This window comes from Gopherus evgoodei, unplaced genomic scaffold (assembly GCF_007399415.2).
Source record: "Gopherus evgoodei ecotype Sinaloan lineage unplaced genomic scaffold, rGopEvg1_v1.p scaffold_38_arrow_ctg1, whole genome shotgun sequence".
NCBI lineage: Eukaryota > Metazoa > Chordata > Testudines > Testudinidae > Gopherus > Gopherus evgoodei.
In genome coordinates, this window is record NW_022060059.1 from 2,194,985 (window position 1) to 2,217,815 (window position 22,831).

Here is a 22,831-nt window from a genome sequence, read left to right on the forward strand (position 1 = left end):
ACTGACCACACTCATATCAGTGGTCACAAACAGGCCATGGGTATCAGCATGTACCGGGCTGGCCTACAAGTATTGGGACATATGGCAACCACTACCTTTGTAGTAAGACATGCTTGACTACATATATGCTGCCTGCAGGGATGGCTGAGCTCGGTATACAGACCATGAGAGCACAGCCTGAACAAAAGCTTAACACTAATATCAAAAGTCCAACACTTCTTAAAATGGTTGACAAGTCCAAGAAACATTTGCTCAGGGATCCCATTTCAGCAAGATCCACCATCCATACTGATCACAACAGATGTCTCACTGATCAGCTGGAGTGCTTCCATGACCTAACATACAATCTGAGGGAAGTGGTTGCCCACAGAAACACATTTACACATCAACCTGCTCGAATTACGTGTGGTTTGCAACGCATGTATCCATTTCCTCCCAATAATAAGGAACAAAACAATAAGAATCATGATGGACAACATAGCATATATGTTCTACATAAACGGACAGGGTGGAGCACGATCTCATTCCCTATGCACAGAAGCCATAAAACTATGGAACTGGTGCATAAAGCACAACATCACTATTACAGCATCATACCTCCCAGGTCAATAGAACATGATGGTGGATACATTAAGCAGACAGTTTTCCCAAGAACACAAGTGGGAACTGAACAACATCATCACACAACACACATTCCACATGTGGGAGTTCCCACACTTGGACCTATTCTGTACAAGCACCTCTTGTACAGTATCTGAGGTTCTTCGAGATGTGTGTCCCTGTAGGTGCTCCACTACCCACCCTCTTCCCCTCTACTTTGGAGTTCATATTAAAGACTCCATGGTAGAGAAAGAACTGACGGGGTTCAGTTGTGTGCATGCTAGATGAGGTGCCACTGGCACTGCAAGACAGCTACTGTGCACGTGTGCCCTGACCAGGCACTATTACCAAAAATCTCTGATCAGGTGTCAGTATGTCCTGACACTGTTGAAGTGGAGCATCCACAGGGACATACATCTTGAAGAACCTCAGTTACTGCATAAGGTGAGTAACCCTCCCTTTTTTGATGCTTTTTTGCATTCATTAATCCATTATGGCTCTATTTAAAAAAAAATGCAGTCAGATGTTAGTGTAGACTATGGAGTGCCTTTTGTAATTAAAATAAATGACAAATTAACAACATTTGAAATGTTATTTTTGTGCTTTTTTTACTTGCCTGGAATAGATGTATTACAAACATTTCTAAAGCTCTCATCACCATGGTAAAACAATATACAAAATTCAGTTATTAGACCTTATATGAGAGAGTTTGTCTAAAGCAAAGATATTTTAACGCTTGAAATTTACCAACAACTCTCTCTTTCATAATGATGTTTTACACAGAATTGTTGTCATGACTGTATGCTACAGGTGACTGGTGCACTAATGTAGATGTCTGACATGAGATTTCCAAAATGTTTTATATCCATACTGTAGTCTGCTCAAGGTATCCTGAGCTGTACTGAATGCACCCTTGTTGTGTATTGTTTGAAGACATCATTAATTTATTTTACTTTTTTGTCTCTTCCAGGCCTTTAATAGAGAAGAGAACAGTATTCATCCTAATATACCTCCCCCCGAACAGTATCCTCTCTCTGCTACCCTTTGTCTTTAGAGTCTAACCCAGTTCCTTTATCCACTCAATTAGCTGAGCACTTGATAACTTTTTTTAGAATAGTGTTTTTGTGTGACGCTATAGTGAAAAGCTTTCTTAAAATTCAATTAAAAAGCTTAACTAACCCTTTCTCTTGCTACTGGAGAGGACCTTTGAAACAGCGGGTGACCTTAAGCATATGAAAGTTGGTGCTTTGTGTTGCAGTAGCCAAGTGCAACAGACTAACTTAAGTACACAATTCAAGATGAGATCTAAAAACTGACCATTTATTGACATTAAAGATCCTATGGAACTTTCAAAAGAATAACATCACTAACCCAGTATCCTGGCCAAATTACAACTGGGATAATTACATGCTGCCTAACTAAATTCCCCTTGCGATTTGAATTTTATATGGTATTCTTCATTTCGTGGCTAAAGCCGTGAACCTGAATGAGCTCTGTGCAAATATATTCCGTTTAGGTTAGTGGGACTTTATGTGCAGGGGTCTGCCTACATGGAACTCATTTTAGACTCTGTTCCTGAACTGTTATCTAGTGTTGCTGTGCACTGACAGCTGCCATGTTGAACACTAGAGGTAGTTGCAATGTTCCCTATATATGCCTTCTCGCAGGGGTATTGTGAAGCTTGCTGCTTGTAAAATGCGTTGAGATCCTCCTGTGGAAAGTGGTAGATATCGGAGAAAAACTCAGTTCTCGCTTTTTTGGTTGGGTGCAGCAGGGTCAGATACTTTATTCTGTTTAGCAGCTACAACAGGGAGAGAGTGCACTAGGACATAGGGTCTCCCCTTCCTAGACAGGTCTCTCAATAGGTAAACAATTACAACAAGCATTTTATACTTTTGTTACAGACAACAATAAGCAACAGCTGCATTTTGTTTATACACAGGTCAGCCTGATATCTTGTTTTTCTCTTTTCTGAGAGACGCCAGTCAATCTACACATAATCTACACAAGGTCAAAACAACTTCTCACACAGTTCTTTTCTGCTCTCCTCACACAATCCTCGCTTCTACAAATCTCGCGTTATTAGGGCTACAGCTAGCCTAACTCTGGCTAACAGAGACTGTCATGCATTAAGTTCCCCTACAAATCCCTGTCAGTTCTTTCTGTACTTCCATATAGATAAATAAAAAATATTATGGCGGGGTTGTAGTGAAGCCATAATAAAGGTTGCATTAAAGAACGGTATTTAACAAGAGAGAAGAAAGAGAATATCTACTAAGTGTTTGTTTGTTTCAGTTTTTTTCTGGAATAAAACTAAGAGTGTAGCAGGGCTTTTAATTTTCTGTGCAATTGGAATGTGGAGGATATAGTGTATTTAAAAACGAAACAAAGTGGAAATAAAAACAGATGGCTTTTGTAATTGGGTCTCTACTGTCTTATGTTTTTTTAAGAACCCCTTTGCAAAGAGCACACATGGAGATTCCACACTAAACTTATGTTATATCAGTAGTTTACACAAAAAACACTTTTATTGTTTTCTGTTTTAGAATTTTTGGGGAAATTTTTTTAATTTAATTATTGACTTGATCTGCCCCAATATGAAAGTGCTACATTAATGATATGATAGTGTTTGCTAGGCAGTGGTCTGTGTCTATACATGGAGCAGATTTGTCATATTCCAGTGTGTCATTTAATATTTCAGTATTAACTTCAGCACTGCCATTCTGAAAGCGCTGCATTAACTAATGGGAACTTTCTTTTCTAGGTAATGTCATATGAGTTTCACACATGACAGCAGATTAAACAAATTGTCAGGGCCTCATTTAATCTAAGGTTGACATTTCTCCATGGTTGAATGTTTGCTGCAGCTGCTGTGTTTTTTGCTGTCAGTATTTTTTGTAAGGCACTGTATTTGCTTTTCATTTTTCATTTTCAATTTATATTGTTTCTTTAAAAACTGAGGAAAGTCACATTGGAAAAAACTTTTTTAATGTAAGTTAGATTGCTCTGTTCTAATTTAATAACATTGTCCTCCTATAAATACACAGGTATGGTAAAAAACCAAACTTTTTCTCTAACTACATCAATATAAAACATTTACCTTTTTACTGTTGTCTTTTCACAACACATTGCTAACATCCAAGGTTTCAGAAACTATCATGCATCTCTTAAGTAGGACCATACAGACAAGAAGGACAAACATGTTTAAAGGTAGATGCCCTCCTTTTAAGATACGCTTTTAGTTCTGGATTTCTTTGAAGAAAAGAGAATAACTTTTTACACGTGTCCTTCTTGTATAAACTACTATACTATTTTAACTCCAACAGTGTATAAGAAGAGAAATAAAAATGTGGTTGTTGACCTTAACTGTGTATTTGCTAGCTTTTCAGCATTTGAGGAATATGTTGTTATTAAAGTAGAACAGAATAACCTTAACCAAGATTAAGCAACCAAGATTAACCTTAACCAAGATTTTTCTGTGTAGTCTTGCCTCTGAATAACTTATATTTGTGGGGTTGTCAGACCATTAACATTATTGATCATTCATTTTTGTGGTTTACAGGTCTCTTGGAACAGGTCTCTAACTGGCTTGTGTTTACTGCAGGGTCTGTGCATTACGTGAATGAAAAAGGAAAGACAAGCCATGCATTGAGCACAGACAGTCCAATCCAAAAGCTCCTGATCATGGAGAAGAGGGATGTTTTGGTGGTAATAACAGAGAACCTCCTGTTGTCCATGTACACAATCACTTTTGAGGGAGAAGCAGAGGAAATCATGAAGGTAGGTGAGATAGGCTGAGGGGTAAAGGTTAGGTACTGCTGAGGTACAATATCAGTTTCTGTAGATGTATAGTTCCACTTTTACTTTTGCCAATTTTCTGTTGCATGACAAATTCATTAAGGCTCACCTTTATTTCTTGGAGAAAACCCCACCCTTTAAGGAAATGCATGTTCCTCCTAAGGTTACTCCTAGGGGGGTTCTGTGCCTCAAAATAAAAATTCTGTGAATTTTGTTTGTCAAAATAATGCAATATAATCATATCAGTTTCAGTTGTTTTGGTAATGTATTTAAACTACAATACAGAAATAAAGTCACTTGGTAACTAATACCCTGCATTCCAATTATAATCCTGGATTTTCATTTAAATTTTATTACAGAACACTAAATGGTGCAAAAAAAAAAAAGTAGAACATCATTTTAAACTCCTCAGACTTTCACACATGAAAGTCGTACAATTTTGCTAATCATTGTCCTGGACCTGGCTGGGTACTTTGGGAAATGTTTTATTTACCCACAAAGTCTTTTTTTTTAAATTTTTTTAAATGAGTAAGTAAAATAAATCCTAAATTGTAATCTAACCCCATTGTGCCACTTTTCTCACTTTTTTACCTGTGCCAAGCACATAGATCTTCCTAGCTATTTCCTTACTATCATTTATAAGGCTTTACATCACTTTGGCAATATAGGGGCCTTAAAATTTTTACAGATTTTATGCTCCTGGGGGAATTGATTGAGAATGGGAACAGCTAACTAACCATAGGAACATTAACAATGTTACTATGCAGGCAGGCTGCTACATTTCTGCCTCAGGGAATGAAATAAATTAACCATCTACAGCTACATTAACAAAATATGATTTTGGGTTTTTTTACAAAAGCTATTTTCTTTAATTTGAAAACAAATTTTCAGTAACATGATACTAATATTTAATTTTTTTTTTTGATTCTCAGGAAGTTACAGACATGTTATTAGGCAGGCAGGCTGCTACATTTCTGCCTCGGGGACAGAGCCTTCCTTGTGCATAATAAAAAGACCTCCCCCTGCCCCCTCCATGTCCTGAGAGCCGGAGTAGCAATCGAGAGGGACAGAGTCTCTCTCACTTGTTGGCCCCCTGATGATTATCAGCATCTCTCTGGCAGGCATGCACACCTAGCCCTCTTCCCGCTGCAGTGATTTGTGTCTCTGAGGCTGCTCCAGGCATGCTGGAACAGACACGCTGCCAGGGCTGTCAGGGAAGAAGTGCATGTCCCCCCCGCAGGTTTCTTTTGCATTTTTCTCTGCGGGTGGCATAGAAATATGCAGATGATATGAATTCTGCACCCTCGCAGGGACCCAGAATTCTGTCAGGAGTACAAGGTGGAGTATAGAATTGTGGTGTTTATTTCAAAAGCATGCGTTTTCTCTTGCATCCCTGGTTTCTCTGTTCTAACCGTCTCTCTCAGGGCCCTGGTCCCTCCTGTCCCTTCTCAAGTCCACAAATATCTCAGAGACCTTTATGCTGGTAAAACACCCAGTGCCATTTATTTACAGTGCTGGTTCCCACCACCCTTGTACACTGTTCAGCCTTACACCTACAGTCTTAAGGAGCCCTCAGTTCCTGAGGCAAGCAGGCAAGAGTGATCTTTGTCTGCTTCCTCTCTTTGCCTTTTTGTGTCTTCTGTCTAGTGACATTAGCCTTCCAGCTCTTCTTATAAATTTTTATAAACCGTTCATAAGCCAACCCTATAATTCAGGGGTCAGTAAACTTTGGCTCCTGGGCCATCAGGATAAGCTGTTGGTTGGCCAGGATGGTTTGTTTACCTCGAGTGTCCGCAGGCATGGAGGTAAACCTAAGTAAACAAAGTGTCTCGGCATGCCAGCTGCTTACCCTGACAGACCGGGACAGCAACTGATAGGGACATTTTTTGGGGGGAGAAGCTGGTAGTCAGGGGAATAACCTCTGTGACCATCCCCCACATGACCCCACCCCTAGCCCGGGACCCCCAAACTCTCCCCATCCCATCCCTTTCCACCTTTTCTGGGGAGGGCCAGGGGAGGATGTCTCTGACCTGGCTGGAGCTGCTCCGGCGGGCCGGGCCGTGCTGGGTGGCTGCAGCCTGCTCTGGGTGGTGGGGCTGAGCAGCACGGCTGCAGCCTGCCAGCCCCAGAGCTGCAGCTGCTTCAGAGGCTGGGGGGAGAGCAGCGTGGCCAGAAGCGAAGAGACTCTGGCCTCGCTTCTTCCCTTCTGTCTCTGCTGGCTGTGCTGCCTCTCCTTGCTCCCTCTGTTGCGGGGAGGGGCTGTATCCCACCTCTCCCTCTCTATACCCATTCATAAGCCAACCCCCTTCTCTGGTGCTTCCATTTTTTACTAAAAAAAATTGGCTTATGAACAAGTATATACAGTAGTTAACGATGGTAACAGTTACATTGTCACCATTAGTCACTAGCATTATCATTCCATTAAGAATGGGTGCAGTACATCCCTTTCTTAGAGCTCCTGTTTCTGTCTTCAGATTCAGGATGATGGTTTTTTGCTCTTGTTACAACCACAAAGGCTAGAAATGTAAAAATAATAAAAATTAATGTAAAATTCTAAAGAAATTGATGGAGCTACTCATGAAGGGCTGCATAGGGTTCCATTTAAGAATGGCTTTATCCAACGCTGACGTTCAGCCTGGCTACATGTTTAAAAATGCAGTGATATTGATGTTACAGTTCCTTTTATCTCTTCTTTATTTAAAACAGCTTAATTCTGAGTAAAGATGGTTCTGGAAAAAAATTTCTCTCCCCCCTTTCCATATGTCCAGATGCCAGAATTTTTCTGGAGTATGGAATCTTAATCCAATCCTGAATTTTATTTCTTATGCAGTTTGTAGCTGGAGCTACTTTTTAGACAGAGCTGCAAGACCTATCTCTTTGCACACATCTTCTCAGCTAATCAAGTCCTAATTTCCAAGCTGACTGGTAAAACTACTAACAGCAGGGGACTTTTTTCCTTTGGTCTTGAATGTCTTGCTTTATGCCTTGCAAACACTCAGATACTTCTTCAGTGATGCGTGCCAGATAATTTTTAGCAAGGAGAGTTAAGGATTAATTTAAAAACAAAACAACCCCACCCCAAAATTTCCAGTATCTCCCCTTGTCTCTTCCTTCTCTTTACTTGTCATTGATTGATTGGTTGATTGATCTCTCCCTCTCCTCTTACTCCTTTTGTCATTTTTTCCCATTAAGCATTAATCATAGGACTGGAAGGGACCTCGAGAGGTCATCTAGGCCATGGCTACACTTGCAGATGTAGAGCACTTTGGGTTAAACCAGCCTTCGGAGAGCGCACCAGGGAGAGTGCTCGTCTGTCCACACTGACAGCTGCAAGCGCACTGGCATGGCCACATTCGTGGCATTTGAAGCGGCATTTGGAGTGGTACATTATGGGCAGCTATCCCACAGAGCACCTCTTCCCATTCTGGCACGTGGCTTGTGGGAAGTGGGTGTGGGGGGCGGGGCATTCTCAATCCTGTCCCAACACCCTGTGATGCATCGCTTCGCATCCCAGCAATCCCTGTGTTTTCGTCCACCTTTGGCGCCATCTTTCAACGGTTTCTGTGCAGAGTGCACTTTGTCTTCCTGTAGAAGGGCTCGGCCGAGGCTCATCCCTCCCCCAGGGCTGTGGGGTTTCCCACCGCCTCGCACTAGTTCGTGCTGGGCCCAAGCCCTGGGTCAGGGCGGGCCAGTAAACAAGCAGTCAAGAACTCAGGCCCTTAAGCAGGGGCTGAGCAAATGGTTCAATATGAGCCCTGGCCCTAGGTCAGGGCGGGGCAGCAAACACATAGTCAGGGGCTCAAGCTTCTGAGTGTCTGGTGCGAGGGGGAGACTGCCACTCATGAGTGGGGTGGCAGGGGGGACACAGGCCCACCCGCTCCACTGCGTCCCAGCCCTGAGCCCTAGCAGCGGCAGAAGACTCGCTGCTATGTCAGTGGGGATCCTGACCACAACACACTGACATTGGTTCTGGCCCTGCTGCGGCCAGGCCAGGGTCGACTGCCCCCAGGCTACTTCCAGACTCCCCCTTGTAAGGTATCTAGGTTTGGCCGGCGTCCTCAGCGGTTCCCAGCACCATTGGTTCCTCAGGCTAACTAGTGAAGGGTAGGCTCAGCTGCTCCTCGGGGTAGCTGGTGAGGAGTAGGCGCGGCTCCTACTCAGGGTAGCTGGCAAAGGGTAGGTGGGGCTGGCCCAACCAGTTATAGGTCGGCCGCGGCCTGCTGGCGTCCCCCAACCCAGAGCTAGGCCACAGGCATCTGGCCTCTGCAGCGGCTGGCTTTCAACTGAGCTTTGCAGCAGGGCTTTTCTACTTCTTGTCCTGTGCTGTGACATCTGAGGGGCAGGCACGGGATCCATTGGCTCCGCCCACATTGGTGCTAGGGGAGGCTTGTCCCTCAGCGGGGCGGTGGGGTATCCCACCGCCTCGCTACACTTCTCTTTTGGTCTGTGGGAATGGAGCCCGTACTGCTGTGGAACATGCTGACGAGTCTCACCAGCACGTCTTGTTTGGCAGTCGAGTTACTGCTTAAGATCCAAAGTGACAGTGAGGAGTCCGAAGATGATATCGAGTTGTGTAACGCATACGACACAAAATTGTTTGTCTCATTCACGGACATGCTCTCCACTGTAGAACGCTGCTTTTGGGCTTGGGAAACAAGCACTGAGTGGTAGGATCCCATCGTCCTGCAAGTCTGGGATGATGAGCATTGGCTGCAGAACTTTCAGATGAGAAAAGCCACTTTCATGGGACTGTGTGCTGAGCTCGCCCCCACCCTGCGGTGTAGGGACACGAAATTGAGAGCTGCCCTGCCAGTGGAGAAGCAGGTGGCTATTGCAGTCTGAAAGCTGGCAACTCCAGACAGCTACTGATCGATAGCTAACAAGTTTGGAGTAGGAAAGTCGACGGTTGGAATTGTGTTGATGCAAGTTTGCAGGGCCATTAATCGCATCCTACTCAGAAGAACTGTGACTCCAGGTAACGTGCATGACATTGTGGCTGGCTTTGAATTAATGGGTTTCCCTAACTGTGGAGGGGCGATAGATGGGATGCATATTCCTATTCTGGCACCAGCCCACCTAGCCTCTGAGTACGTTAACCGAAAGGGGTATTTCTCCATGGTTCTCCAGGTGCTTGTGGCTCACCATGGTCATTTAATTGACATTAACGCACGTTGGCCCAGAAGGGTGCATGACGCACACATCTTTCGGAACACTGGCCTATTCAAGAAGCAGCAAGCCAGGACTTTTTTCCCAGACCAGAGGATCACCGTAGGGGAAGTTGAAATGCCCATTGTGATCCTTTAAGACCTCACTTACCATTTAATGCCATGGCTCATGAAATCGTACACAGGGAGCCTGGACAGCAGCCAGGAATGGTTCAACTACAGGCTGAGCTGGTGCCGAATGACTGTGGAGTGTGCTTTCAGCCGTTTGAAGGGCTGCTGGCACTCTCTTTATGGGAAGCTGGACTTGGCCGAAGACAGCATCCCCGCGGTTATATCCGCATGCTGTGCCCTCCATAATATTTGTGAAGGGAAGGGTGAAAGCTTCACTCAGGCATGGGCCTCAGAGGTTCAACACCTGGAGGCTGAATTTGCACAGCTAGAGTGCAGAGCAATTAGAGGGGCCCAGCGCGGGGCTGCAAGGATTAGGGATGCCTTGAGGGAGCAATTTGAGGCTGAAAGCCACCAGTAACGGGAGTTAAATGCAGTGGCTGTGTTTGGTACACTGACTTGCAGTGCTTGTTGCTTTTCTGGGCTAAGGTATATTTTGCTTTATGCACTAATAAAGTATGTTTTCAAAGTGAAAAAATTCATTTATTGAAAAACAAAAACAAAGTAACACAGAAATACCAAAAGGGCAAGGGGGTGGGGTGGGGACCGGTTCACTCATAGGCTTGAGTATGTCCTGATTTCGTACTCTCGAATCCTGTCTAGAGTGCTGTGCACTGAGTGCTGCACTTCAGGATGGCTATAAGGCATGTTGAGGGGGGTTGAGTGCAGTGGATAAGGGTCGTAGTTTTCGTGGGTGGGTGGTGAAGCTACAGGTGTAGGAGGCAGCTGGGGGTGGTAAGAACCCAGATGTTGGGGAAAGTGGGTTGGAGGGGACATGGGGGCACAAGGGGAAGAGTTTTTGGATAAGGTCTGCATGGGGGGGCGAGGGCGGCAGTGTTCCGCCTGCATGGCGATGAGCACCTGGATAGAGTCTGCTTGGTGCTCCATTATGCTAATCAGCCGTTCCATGCTTTGCCGCTGGTACGTTGCATTTTCCTGGCGGATCCTCCTTTCGCTCTCCCTCCACTTCTGTGCCTTTGATTCTCATTTACAGACTGTTGCATGACTTCACACAGCATGTCTTCTTTGCTTTTACACGGCCTCTTCCTGAGTCTTCTCAGTCTGTCAGCTGGTGATAAGAAGGACGTCTGAGATCTCAAGGTTGCACCTATATAGGCAAAATGAAACACTTAACAGAGGCAGCATTGTACACACTAGACAGAGCAATGATTCCCCTGCACTTAAGGAGGGCAATCACAAAACCCATATTTTGCCTGTCCCAAAGCGAGCGCACATAACCCATGGGAGCCCCAGAAATGGTGAGTAAGCACAGGGTCCATGGGGATTGATTGTTTCATGACTGTACTATCCTTTGGGTTTCTGTGCCTTGGGAAGAGCCAACAGCTGCAGGGGGCACCTACACTGAACACTGTCCCAACATTCTCCACAGGAGTTCGTCCTGAAAGATATGTCACTGCTGAGGGTGACTAGGGAAGCAAGGGAGGGTCTTCTACAATGCAGCTTCTGCCCTGGCCCATACACAGCTTGCCTGTGTGCAGCAATGCTCCCCCCTCCTCGCCCAAAGAGCCCGTACCTAAAAACTTCCTTCCCAAAAAGAAAGACGCTTACCAGGAACCTCCTCTGTTGTTTGTCCTTCTCCACCTCAGCACCATCGCTCGTGCTTTCCTCCTCCTACCCACCCCCTTGCTGTGCTGGGCTTGGAAGTGTCCGTGGTGGTCATTGCAGTGGAGGTGGGATTGCCCCCAAGTATTGCGTCCAGCTCTTTGTAGAATTTTCAGGTCGTGGGGGCAGCACCGGAGCGGCTGTTTGCCTAACGGACTTTGTGGTAGGCATTCTGCAGCTCCTTTACTTTAACCCAACACAGCACTGCATCCCGGTCATAGCCCCTGTCCATCATGGCCTTTGATATGTGTCCGAAGGTATCGTAATTCCTATGGCTGGAGCGCAGCTGGGACTGCACAGCTTCCTCCCCCCAAACACTGATGAGGTCCAGCACCTCATCATTGCTGCATACTGGGGATCGCCTGGTGCATGGAGACATGGCCACCTGGAAAGATGCACCGAGAGCACTCCACACCTGGCTGAGCAAACAGGAAGGGGATTTTCAAAATTCCCAGGGAATTTAAAGGGTGGGTCTGACGCTTGGTCACCTGAGGATAGGGCAGCAGAGTTCAAAAGTGATGACCAGACTGGCTAGAACAGGCATTGTGGGACACTTCAGGAGGCCAGTCAGAGCGCATTAGGTGTCCACACTGGCACCGCGGCGCTCCAGCGAGAGCGCAACAAATGTTATTCCTCTCGGGGAGGTGGAGTACCAGGAGTGCTCTAGCCGCGGAGTCAGAGTGCTCTACGTGCCTTGTCAGTGTGAACGGGGAGTGAAGTAAAGAGCTCTTGGCGGCTTTATTGCACTATAACGCGCAAGTGTAGCCAAGGCCCTAGTCTAGTCCCCTGTACTCATGGCAGTACTAAGTATTATCTAGACCATTCCTGGCAGGTGTTTGTCTAACCTGCTCTTTAAGATCTCAAATGATGGAGACTCCACTACCTCCCTAGGCAATTTATTCCAGTGCTTAACCACCCTGACAGCTAGAAAGTTTTTCCTACTGTCTAACCTAAACCTCCCTTGCTGCAATTTTAGCCCATTGCTTCTTGTCTTATCCTCAGAGGTTAAGAAGAACAATTTTTCTCCCTCCTCCTTGTGTGTACTTGAAAACTGTTATCTTGTCCTCTCTGTCTTCTTTTCCAGACTAAACAAACCCAAGTTTTTCAATCTTTCCCCATAGGTCATATTATCTAGACTTTTAATCATTTTTGTTGCTCTTCTCTGGACTGTCTCCAATTTGTCCACGTCTTTCCTGAAATGTGACACCCAGAACTGGACTCAATACTCCAGTTGAGGCCTAATCAGCGCAGAGTAGAGTGGAAGAATTACTTCTCATGTCTTGCTTACAACACTCCTGCTAATACATCCCAGAATGATGTTACCTTTTTTTTTTTGCAACAGTGTTACACTGTTGACTCATATTTAACTTGTAATCCGCTATGACCCCCAGATTCCTTTCCGCAGTACTCCTTCCTAGGCAGTCATTTCCCATTTTGCATGTGTGCAACTGATTGTTCCTTCCTAAATGGAGTACTTTGGATTCGGTCCTTGTTGAATTTCATCCTGTTTACTTCAGACCATTTCTCCAGTTTGTCCAGATCATTTTGAATTTTAATCCTATCCTCCAAAGCACTTGCAACCCCTCACAGCTTGGTATCCTCTGCAGACTTTATAAGTGTACTCTCTGTGCCATTGTCCAAACTAAATCATTGATGAAGATATTGAACAGAACTGGACTCAGAATTGATCCCTGCGGGACCCCACTCATTATGCCCTTCCAGCGTGACTGTGAACCACTAATAACTACTCTCTGGGAATGGTTTTCAAAACAGTTATGCACCCACCTTGTTATAGCGCCATCTAGATTGCATTTCCCTAGTTTGTTTATGAGAAAGTCATGTGAGACAGTATCAAAAGCTTTACTAAAGTCAAGCTATATCACGTCTACTGCTTCCCCCTTCCCCCCCATCCACAAGGCTTGTAACCCTGCCAATGAAAGCTATCAGATTGGTTTGTCACGATTTGTTCTTGACAAATCCATGCTGACTGTTACTTATCACTTCATCATCTTCTAGATGTTTGCAAATTGATTGCTTAATTATTTGCTCCATTATCTTTCCAGGTACAGAAGTTAAGATGACTGATTTGTAATTCCCTGGGTTGTCCTTATTTCCCTTTTTATAGATTGGCACTATATTTTCCCTTTTCTAGTCATCTGGAATCTCTCCCATCTTCCATGATTTTTTAAAGATAATCGCTAATGGCTCAGATATCTCCTCTGTCAGCTCCTTGAGTATTCTAGGATGCATTTCATCAGGCCCTGGTGACTTGAAGACATCTAACTTGTCTAAGTAATTTTTAACTTGTTCTTTCCCTATTTTAGCCTCTGATCCTCCTCATTTTCACTGGCATTCACTATGTTAGATGTCCAATCACCACCAATCTTCTTGGTGAAAACTGAAACACAGAAGTCATTAAGCATCTCTGCCATTTCCACATTTTCTGTTATTGTTTCCCCACCCCGTCATTGAGTAATGGTCTGCCCTTGGTCTTCCTCTTGTTTCTAATGTAACAAGAAAACATTTTACAAATACATTTTGTCTCTAGCTAGTTTGATCTCGTTTTGTGCTTTGACCTTTCTAATTTTGTCCCTACATACTTGTGTTATTTGGTTATATTCATCTTTTGTAATTTGACCTAGTTTCCACTTTTTGTAGGACTGTTTTGATTTTTAGATAATTGAAGATCTCCTGGTTAAGCCAGGGTGGTCCCTTGCCATACTTCCTATCTTTCCTATGCAGTGGGATAGTTTGCTCTTGTGCTCTTAATAATGTCTCTTTGAAAAACTGCCAAGTGTCTTTCCCCTTAGACTTGCATCCCATCGGATCTTACATATCAACTCCCTGAGTTTGCTAAAGTCTGCCTTCTTGAAATCCATTATCTTTATTTTGCTGCTCTCCTTCCTACCATTCCTTAGAATCATGAACTCATCATTTCATGATCACTTTCACCCAAGCTGCCTTCCATTTTCAAATTCTCAACCAGTTCCTTCCTATTTGTCAAAATCAAATCTAGAACAGCCTCTCCTCTAGTACCTTTCTCCACCTTCTGAAATAAAAAATTGTCTCCAATATATTCCAAGAACTTCTTGGATAATCTGTGCCTTGCTATGTTAATTTCCCAACAGATGTCTGAGTAGTTGAAGTCCCCAATCACCACCAAGTCCTGTGCTTTGGATGATTTTGTTAGTGTTTTTTTAAAAAAAAAGCCTCATTCACCTCTTCTTGCTGGTTAGGTAGTTTATAGTAGGAGGAGGCACTCCATAATGAACAAAAGAGGAAGAGGCCAGGATGAGGCAAGAGAGGGAAACACAAGGAAGGAGAACTATTAAGGGAATTGGCTAAGCAATCCTGCAGGCTTTTAAAGGTGACTTTCCATTGAAACTAGAATTGGTTTTGTGACCTTTTTTGATGCTTTATGGCTTTGTCTACATCAGGGTTTTGCCCCAACTCCAGTCATAGATATAATGGCACTTGTGGAACCCTGCCCCTTAGTGCAGATGGTTAGATGGTAGAGCTTATCCTACTTTCAAGCAGGAGTAAACTCAGACAGATCTGCTATTTGTAGTGGTGGAGCTTACTCCTCTTTGAAACTCCAGGGGAAGCTCCACCAGTACAAATAGCGGCCTTACCAGTCTAAACTGCAGGTATTGCACCTGTACAGCTACACTAGTGCCTGCAATGAGAGCGAAATCTCCATATATACAAAGCCTTAGCTAATGGCAAGATTGTGTGATATTTAACAATAATCTATATCTTTATGTTAAAATATGGGTCTGCTACATCTCAAATATGCAATTACCTGACCTCTTTAGTCATACGTAACCTTTTTCATACCCTCTGTCTCTCAGTTTGAACTGCAATTACAGTAGCACCCAAACAGCTCAGGATCTCATTCTGGCAGACTTATAATTGTGACATTCTATATCTTGTGGGAGTGTACTGTAATCCCCATATTCTTTATTTTCATATAATTGTGATCTTTATATAAAGCATGCCTTGTAAGGTATCGGGGAAAGGTTATGATCTGCTGAAAGACATTTCTCTATCCATATGTATATTTCATAATATATATGAAGTTATGAGAATTGTATTGTATGGTCGTCACTGAGGCCCTGTCTATACTGGCAAGTTTCTGCGCAGTAAAGCGGTTTTCTGTGTTGTAACTCTCAAAGTGTACTGCCAAGCCACTTAATGTGCAGAAACTGTGCAGTTGCAGCACTGTAAAAAACCACCCCGATGAGAGGCATACAGTTTTCTGTGCTGGGGGTACAGCACTGCGATGCCAGTGTAGACACCCTGGTCGATTACAGCACTGAGATTGGCCTCCGGAAGGTGTCCCACAATGCCTGTTCTTGCTTCTTTGGTCATCAATTTGAACTGTACTGCCCTGCCCTCAGGTGACCAACCATCATCCCCACCCCTTAAATTCCTTTGGAATTTTGAAAGTCCCCTTCCTGTTTGCTTGGTAATGCGTGCAGTGGTCTCAGCGCATCTTTCCAAGTGGCCATGCCTGCTCCATACACCAGGCGGTCCCCTGCTTGAAGCAATGCTGAGCTGCTGGACCTCATTAGCATTTGGGGGGAGGAGGTTGTACAGTCCAGCTGTGCTCCAGCTGTAGGAATTATGATATCTACAGACAGATTTCATGATGCATGACAGAAAGGGGCCATGACTGGGACACACTGCAGTGAAGCGTCAAAGTGAAGGAGCTGTGGAACGCCTACCACAAGGTGCAGGAGGCAAACCGCTGCTCTGGTGCTGTGCCCACGAGCTGCCAGTTCTACAAAAAGCTGGACACAATACTTGGTGGCTACCCCACCTCCACCACGAAGTCCACTGTGGATACTTTGGTGACTCGCATTGCATGCTAGTCGAAAGTGGACTGAGTCAGGAGGAGGAAATCTTGGACGAGGATGTGGAGGGGATGGGGAACCCAGAGACAGAGGATGACTTGGAGGTCAGAGATGCATGCAGCAAGGAACTCTTTTCTACCCTGGACGAGCCTAGCCAGTCACAGCTGTTGGATCTCGGCAACACACAAACAGGAGAGGAGGCCCCTGGTAAGTGGATTTGATTTTGGGAATCGCTGAAGCGAGTTGTTGGGGGCAGGAGGGCTGCAGAATGCAGGCTTGTCTTGGTATGATGCACGTACCACCACATGCCTAGTCTGAGCGACAGAACAAGCTGTTGATTAACTTCCTCACTTAATGAGAATCTGCCTCAGATCTCCAGGAAACTCATGGAGATACTGGGCAATCCGCTGCTGCAGGTTCTTTGGCAGAGCTGCTTTGTTTCTTGCCCTATTAACGGTAATTTTCCTGTGCCACTGTGCTGTCACCGAGGTCACATTGCTTATAAGGGTGCATATGGGCTGGGGCAGAAACCGCAGTCTTGGAGAAGACTCTTCCTTGATTCCCTGCTCACCCTTAGCAGCAAGATATCTTCCATAAGGAACTTGGCCTGTGGAAAATGTGGGGACAGGAATAATTATCAGCCCCACCCCTACAGTGCTGGCTCTGGACCGACAGCGAAAGGACAGAGAAGCGAGACAGAGACTCATAGACTCCTTCCCCAGCAAAGGCAAGGAGAAGAAAGGGGAATCCCTAGGAGTACCCGAAAGACTCGCCCGGGTAACCTGCTGGCAGTATGGGAATCCGGGACTCATAAAACAAGACTTCCCAGCTATGGAGTGCAGTTGGGCGGACATTTGTGCATGGACACAACAGGTGGGAAGGAACCGGGGGCTTGGTATGTCCACCGTGCCTGTGAAGGTGGGGAGAAAGACCCAAATGGCTGTGGTCAACAACGCCTTGAATTGCACGCTGGTGCGAAAGGTGCTGGGCAAGCCATATTGGCTCATTCCAGTGGAAAGGATGGCCCTCGGGTGCATACATGGGGACAGGAAGTCCTGCCCCATAGCCCAGGAACCCCTGGAAGCAAAGGGTTGCTTCAGGTGGAAGCGGGTAGGAGTCCTGGAGAAACTGCCATGTCCTGTAGTGTTAGGTTGGGATGTCTCACGCTACCAGGCGCAGGGTGGGGGGAACCCCGAGAGTGGGGGTTCTCATTCTCAGGGTATCTACCACCTGAGAGGGAAGCAGGCCTAGGCCTGTGAATCAAAAGAAAACTCTTAGACAGCAAAGCCCGGAGCGAGCCAACCTGCAGGAAATGTATATGGAGGAGTTGGTTAGTCGGAGCCCTCCAGGAGAAGGGAGGGGTGCAGGAGAGCACCCCAGAATCCTGCTCTCTGCAGAGGAAGGCCCAGATTTTCAGGGTGGTCCAGGGGAAACTGAGGTGCGGAAGGTCCCACCCAGAGGTGGGATGAATGCCGACCCCCCCCATTAGAGGGACAGGAGACCCCGGAGCTGCTGGGAGATACGAGGGAAACTGAGTCTTGGAAGATCCCGCTCGAAAATGGGGCAGACTCCAAACCCTGGCTAGACACCCGGGGGAGCGGGGGATAGGAGACTTGCTGCTGTGTGACTGGTGTGATGAACTGTGGGCTGAAGCAGAGATCGGGGGGCCACCACTCCTGGAGAAATGCTCCTTCTGTGGGAGAGGAATGGAGAAACCATCCGGGGTGCTGGCTGAGAAGGACCTGGCTGGGAGAGGCGAGGCCTTCTTGAAAGAACCTCCTTCGGGGGGATGGCAGAAGGGCCGAAGGGCCAAAGGCAGCCTGGGGGTGCCGTTCTTAAGGGTGCGTGTGTATAATAGGATGCTGGCCTAAGAGGCACTGAACCAGCCCGTTAGCTCAGTATCCACTAGCGCAGCTCCCATTAAGGGGAACTGATTGGAGATGGTGGGGTGTGGCTTATTAAAGAAGCCTAAGAGTAATCACCTGTGAGCCTGCTGGGGAGAAGGCCTATAAAGCTGGCAGGAAGGGCGTGGAAATGGAGGGGTGGAACAGGAGGAGTAGGAGTGAGGAACTGCTGCTTCTAGCTAGCCACAGGAACTTTCTGTCCCCCGGATGGTTACCTAACTCTTATTGAATTGTACAGAGTTGTATATAGATGGTGGTGGGAATGAACACAGGAAAATACAGAGACACAGGGTTTTTCAAAGTAAGAGGTCTCCAGCTGATTTGTACCGCAAGCAACGAAGCGCTCGTCTACAGCGACCCATCAGTAGCAGTCTAGAGTAGCCAGGTTCCACAGCGCAATCGCCATGCACTTCTCCAGTGATTTGTGTCTTTGCACCACAGGGCTGGGACAAGCTCATCACACAATCCCATGAATGTGGCTTTCCTCATCCTGAAGTTCTGTAGCCACTGCTAATCATCCCAGACATGCATGATGATGTGATCCCACCGCTCAGTGCTTGTTTCCCCGAGCCCAAAAGCGGCGTTCCTCTATGGTCAGCACCACTGTGAATGCCACAAGCAATCTTGTGCCATAGCTAGTACGGGTGGCGAGATCAATGTCTCATTTCTCTTGCTTTTGTAGTTTAAGGAATAGCTCCACTGCCACTCATGATGTGTTGGTCAGAGTGAGCAGTATACTGGTCAACAGTTCCGGATCCGTTCCTGCAGACAGGAGAGGCAGAGCGCCCAGTACACAAACTGTTGAAAGATGATGCCAAATGTGAATGGAAGCACAGGGACTGCTGGGATGTGAAGCAATGCATCACAGGGCATTGGGACAGGACCTAGGAAGCCCCGCAATCCCCTCCATCTTCCCATAACTGTTAGTGGCAGAAGAGGAAGAGATGCTCTGTGGGATAGCTGCCCAGAGTGCACAGCTCTGAATATCGCTGCAAGTGCCACAAGTGTGAACACACTATTGTGTAGGCAGCTGACAGTGTGAACACGCAACAGCTGTTTCCCTTCTGTGCTCTCTGAGCATCCCTGTAACTGCTGGCGCAGGAACTCTGCCAGTGTAGACATACACTATGTTTTGGGGTAAGTTGGGGAATCAGCCAGATATTAACTCCCCAGAGGCAACAGCAAGGAAAGTAACCAATCCCCAGACGGGGTGTCAAACAACCCATGAACAGCCATTGTCCAGCAAGGTAGCTACAATTCAATGACTCATCTGCATGAGGCCACACCAGGGGAATTGCTCAACCTTGCTTGGAGACTAAGCAATGCCCCCAGAAATGCCTGGACCTGTGTTTTCCAAGCACATGGACTGAGGGTATAAAACAGACAGAGTGGACACATACGGGGCTTTTCTCCTTCACCCACCTGTACTGTAAGCAACTAAGATACTGAGAAGAAACAAGATTCCAACAGAGGAGATTGGCCCAGGTTTAAGGAAAAAAACCTGTATATTAAGGATTGCAGTATCCAGTGGGGTGAGGAAGAACCGCATAATCCAGATGTTGCCCAATCTTATAAGCATGCAATCTAAACTCTCAACCCTATATTTTATTTCTTTTGGTAACTAACTCTGACTTTTTGTCCATCACTTAATATCACTTAAAATCTATCTTTTATACTCAATAAATCTGTTGAACTGTTCATACAAATTGACTGGTAAAGATAAAATGTGGGGCAAATCTGCTCAGGGCTAGTGTATATCCACTTTCTGTTGATGAGGTGGTGACTCAATTAATAAATTAGATGGTATATTCCTGAGGTACCATGCTGGGAGCTGGGGGGATGTGGCTCTGGTGCCTCCCTGTGTGATTCATGAATGGCTCTGGGAGTATTCATGCAATCTAGGTGGGGGTTGGGTCTCCACATGTGGTTGAGCTGAGTGATAACAGCACCTGGAGGGGTTGCTGCTGGTCACTAGCAAGGCAGCTGAGGCTGGAGAGAGTTCAGGGGGCATAGCGGTCCCACAGTCCCAGGCTGCACCCTGGGGGGATCCTGTCACAGTGGTGCAGCGAGCAGGGTGAAATACACCACTTGTTGTACTGAGTAAGATTTGCACTTCATACACTGGTGTAAAGATTTTAAGTGTGGTGGCTAAGGACAGTAAGGAGGAGGCTTTGTTGTTTTCTGTTTGCTTATTTCGGGAAACGGAAATAGGAACAGAAAAGCAGGAAAATGACTGGCTTCACTGCTTTCATTGCAACGTTGGAGCTTTTTAGACTGCAGGCTGCAGAAAAAAAGAGGGAGCATGAGAAATTATTGCAACTGAAAGAACTGGAGATGAAGGAGAAACAGGAAGAAAGAGGGAGGAAAAAGAAAGCGAATGGGAAGAAAGAGAGCAAAAACACCAACTGGACCTGCTAGAGAAGCAGAAGCAGAACCCAGCGATTGCCATTGTTCCAAAAATCTGCAATTGGAACATTTATGTCCTGTGTAGAAGGAGATAGATGATATTGTTGAATATCTGACTACCTTTGAAAGGCTGTGTGCAGTGCATAAGATCCTTGATGCCAAGAGAGTTCCTACTCTGATTGCAAAATTAACTGGTAAAGCGTTAAGTGTATTAAATGAAATAACCACTGAGGATGCTTTAGACTATTGTAAATTTAAACACGCTGTTTTGCAAAGGTTTCAGATTACCCCTGAAACATGTAGTTAAATTTAGGAATCTTAGGAGGGATATTGGTATGAGTAATTGGGGAATATGTGAACAGAGTGAAAGATTTGTTTGGAAAATGGGTGAGGGGTAAAGGTGTTAAAATTTTGAGGGAATGTTTGATCTCATGCCTCAAGAGCATTTCCTAGGCATAATGTAAGACTGATGTAAAGCATCAGAGGGGTAGCCATGTTAGTCTGGATCTGTAAAAGCAGCAAAGAATCTTGTGGCACCTTATAGACTAACAGATGTTTTGGAGCATGAGCTTTCATGGGTGAATACCCACTTCGTCAGATGCACGTGGTGGAAATTTCCAGGAGCAGGTATATATATGCAGGCAAGCTAGAGATAATGAGGTAGTTCAATCAGGGAGGATGAGGCCCTGTTCTAGCAGTTGAGGTGTGAAAACCAAGGGAGGAGAAACTGGTTTTGTAATTGGCAAGCCATTCACAGTCTTTGTTTAATCCTGAGCTGATGGTGTCAAATTTGCAGATGAACTGAAGCTCAGCAGTTTCTCTTTGAAGTCTGGTCCTGAAGTTTTTTTACTGCAGGATGGCCACCTTAAGGTCTGCTATAGTGTGGCCAGGGAGGTTGAAGTGTTCTCCTACAGGTTTTTGTATATTGCCATTCCTAATATCTGATTTGTGTCAGTTTATCCTTTTCCATAGCAACTGTCCAGTTTGGCCGATGTACATAGCAGAGGGGCATTGCTGGCATATGATGGCGTATATTACATTGGTGGACGTGCAGGTGAATGAACCGGTGATGGTGTGGCTGATCTGGTTAGGTCCTGTGATGGTGTCGCTGGTGTAGATATGTGGGCAGAGTTGGCATCGAGGTTTGTTGCATGGATTGGTTCCTGAGCTAGAGTTCCTATGGTGCGGTGTGCAGTTACTGGTGAGAATATGTTTCAGGTTGGCAAGTTGCCTGTGGGCGAGGACTGGCCTGCCACCCAAGGCCTGTGAAAGTGTGGGATCATTGTCCAGGATGGGTTGTAGATCCCTGATGATGCGTTGGAGAGGTTTTAGCTGGGGACTGTATGTGATGGCCAGTGGAGTCCTGTTGGTTTCTTTCTTGGGTTTGTCTTGCAGTAGGAGGCTTCTGGGTACACGTCTGGCTCTGTTGATCTGTTTCCTTATTTCCTCGTGCGGGTATTGTAGTTTTGAGAATGCTTGGTGGAGATTTTGTAAGTGTTGGTCTGTGTCTGAGGGGTTAGAGCAGATGCGGTTGTACCTGCATATGTATACCTGCTCCTGGAAATTTCCACTACATGCATCTGACGAAGTGGGTATTCACCCACGAAAGCTCATACTCCAAAACGTCTGTTAGTCTATAAGGTGCCACAGGATTCTTTGCTGATGTAAAGCAGTGTCTATGGGACAAAGATGTAAATTCTGTGTATGAGATAGTCTCTTGCTGATGCCTTCAAACAGACCCAGGCATCTATTGAAAACAAACAACTGAAAGAGGTGTTTGAAGCTGGTGGGACGGGACGATCCCATTTTATCCCTAGCAGGAGGGAGGGTAGCTGGGAGGCTGGGTACTCACCTCCCCAAAACCATTCCTCTAACCCTCATCCAAATCTCTTGTAAAAGCAGAAGAGCTCAAAAGGTGCTATCAGTATAGTTCCACTGATGGCCTGAGGAATAAATGCCTTGTGCGAGGAGGAAGCAGGCAACCAATAGCTCATGTTAGTTCTGCTGTCCTCAACACAGAAACCCCCCAGGCAATCAAAATCTATCTCATTGGTTTTATGAGATTAGCCTCTGCAGAACCAGACATGGAGCATTTTAAGGTTGTCCAAATTAATGGTGGGGAACGCTTGAGGCAGAGGGATAAAGGGGCTCAGATCTCTCTCGTTAAGCAGAGTGTGGTTCCAAAGGCCAGTATGTTACGTAGCCAAATGGCAGAGATTGTGGGGGTGGGCAAAAGCATATTCCTTGTACCACTAACTAGAATCCATGTGATTTTGGGAAAGTTTGGAAAATGTTTTGACTGTGGGAGTAA

At 45.7% G+C, this 22,831-nt stretch overlaps 1 protein-coding gene across 4 annotated transcripts in view; it reads left to right on the forward strand.

Moving 5' to 3' along the window:
• Positions 1–22,831, forward strand: part of IFT140 (intraflagellar transport 140) — a 244,046-nt gene that overhangs the window by 35,222 nt on the left and 185,993 nt on the right. For all 4 annotated transcript variants that reach the window (XM_030545678.1, XM_030545680.1, XM_030545679.1 and 1 more), the window contains one exon: positions 4,205–4,380. In XM_030545678.1, coding sequence (XP_030401538.1) covers positions 4,205–4,380 — 176 coding nt within the window. The remainder of the gene's footprint in view (positions 1–4,204; positions 4,381–22,831) is intronic.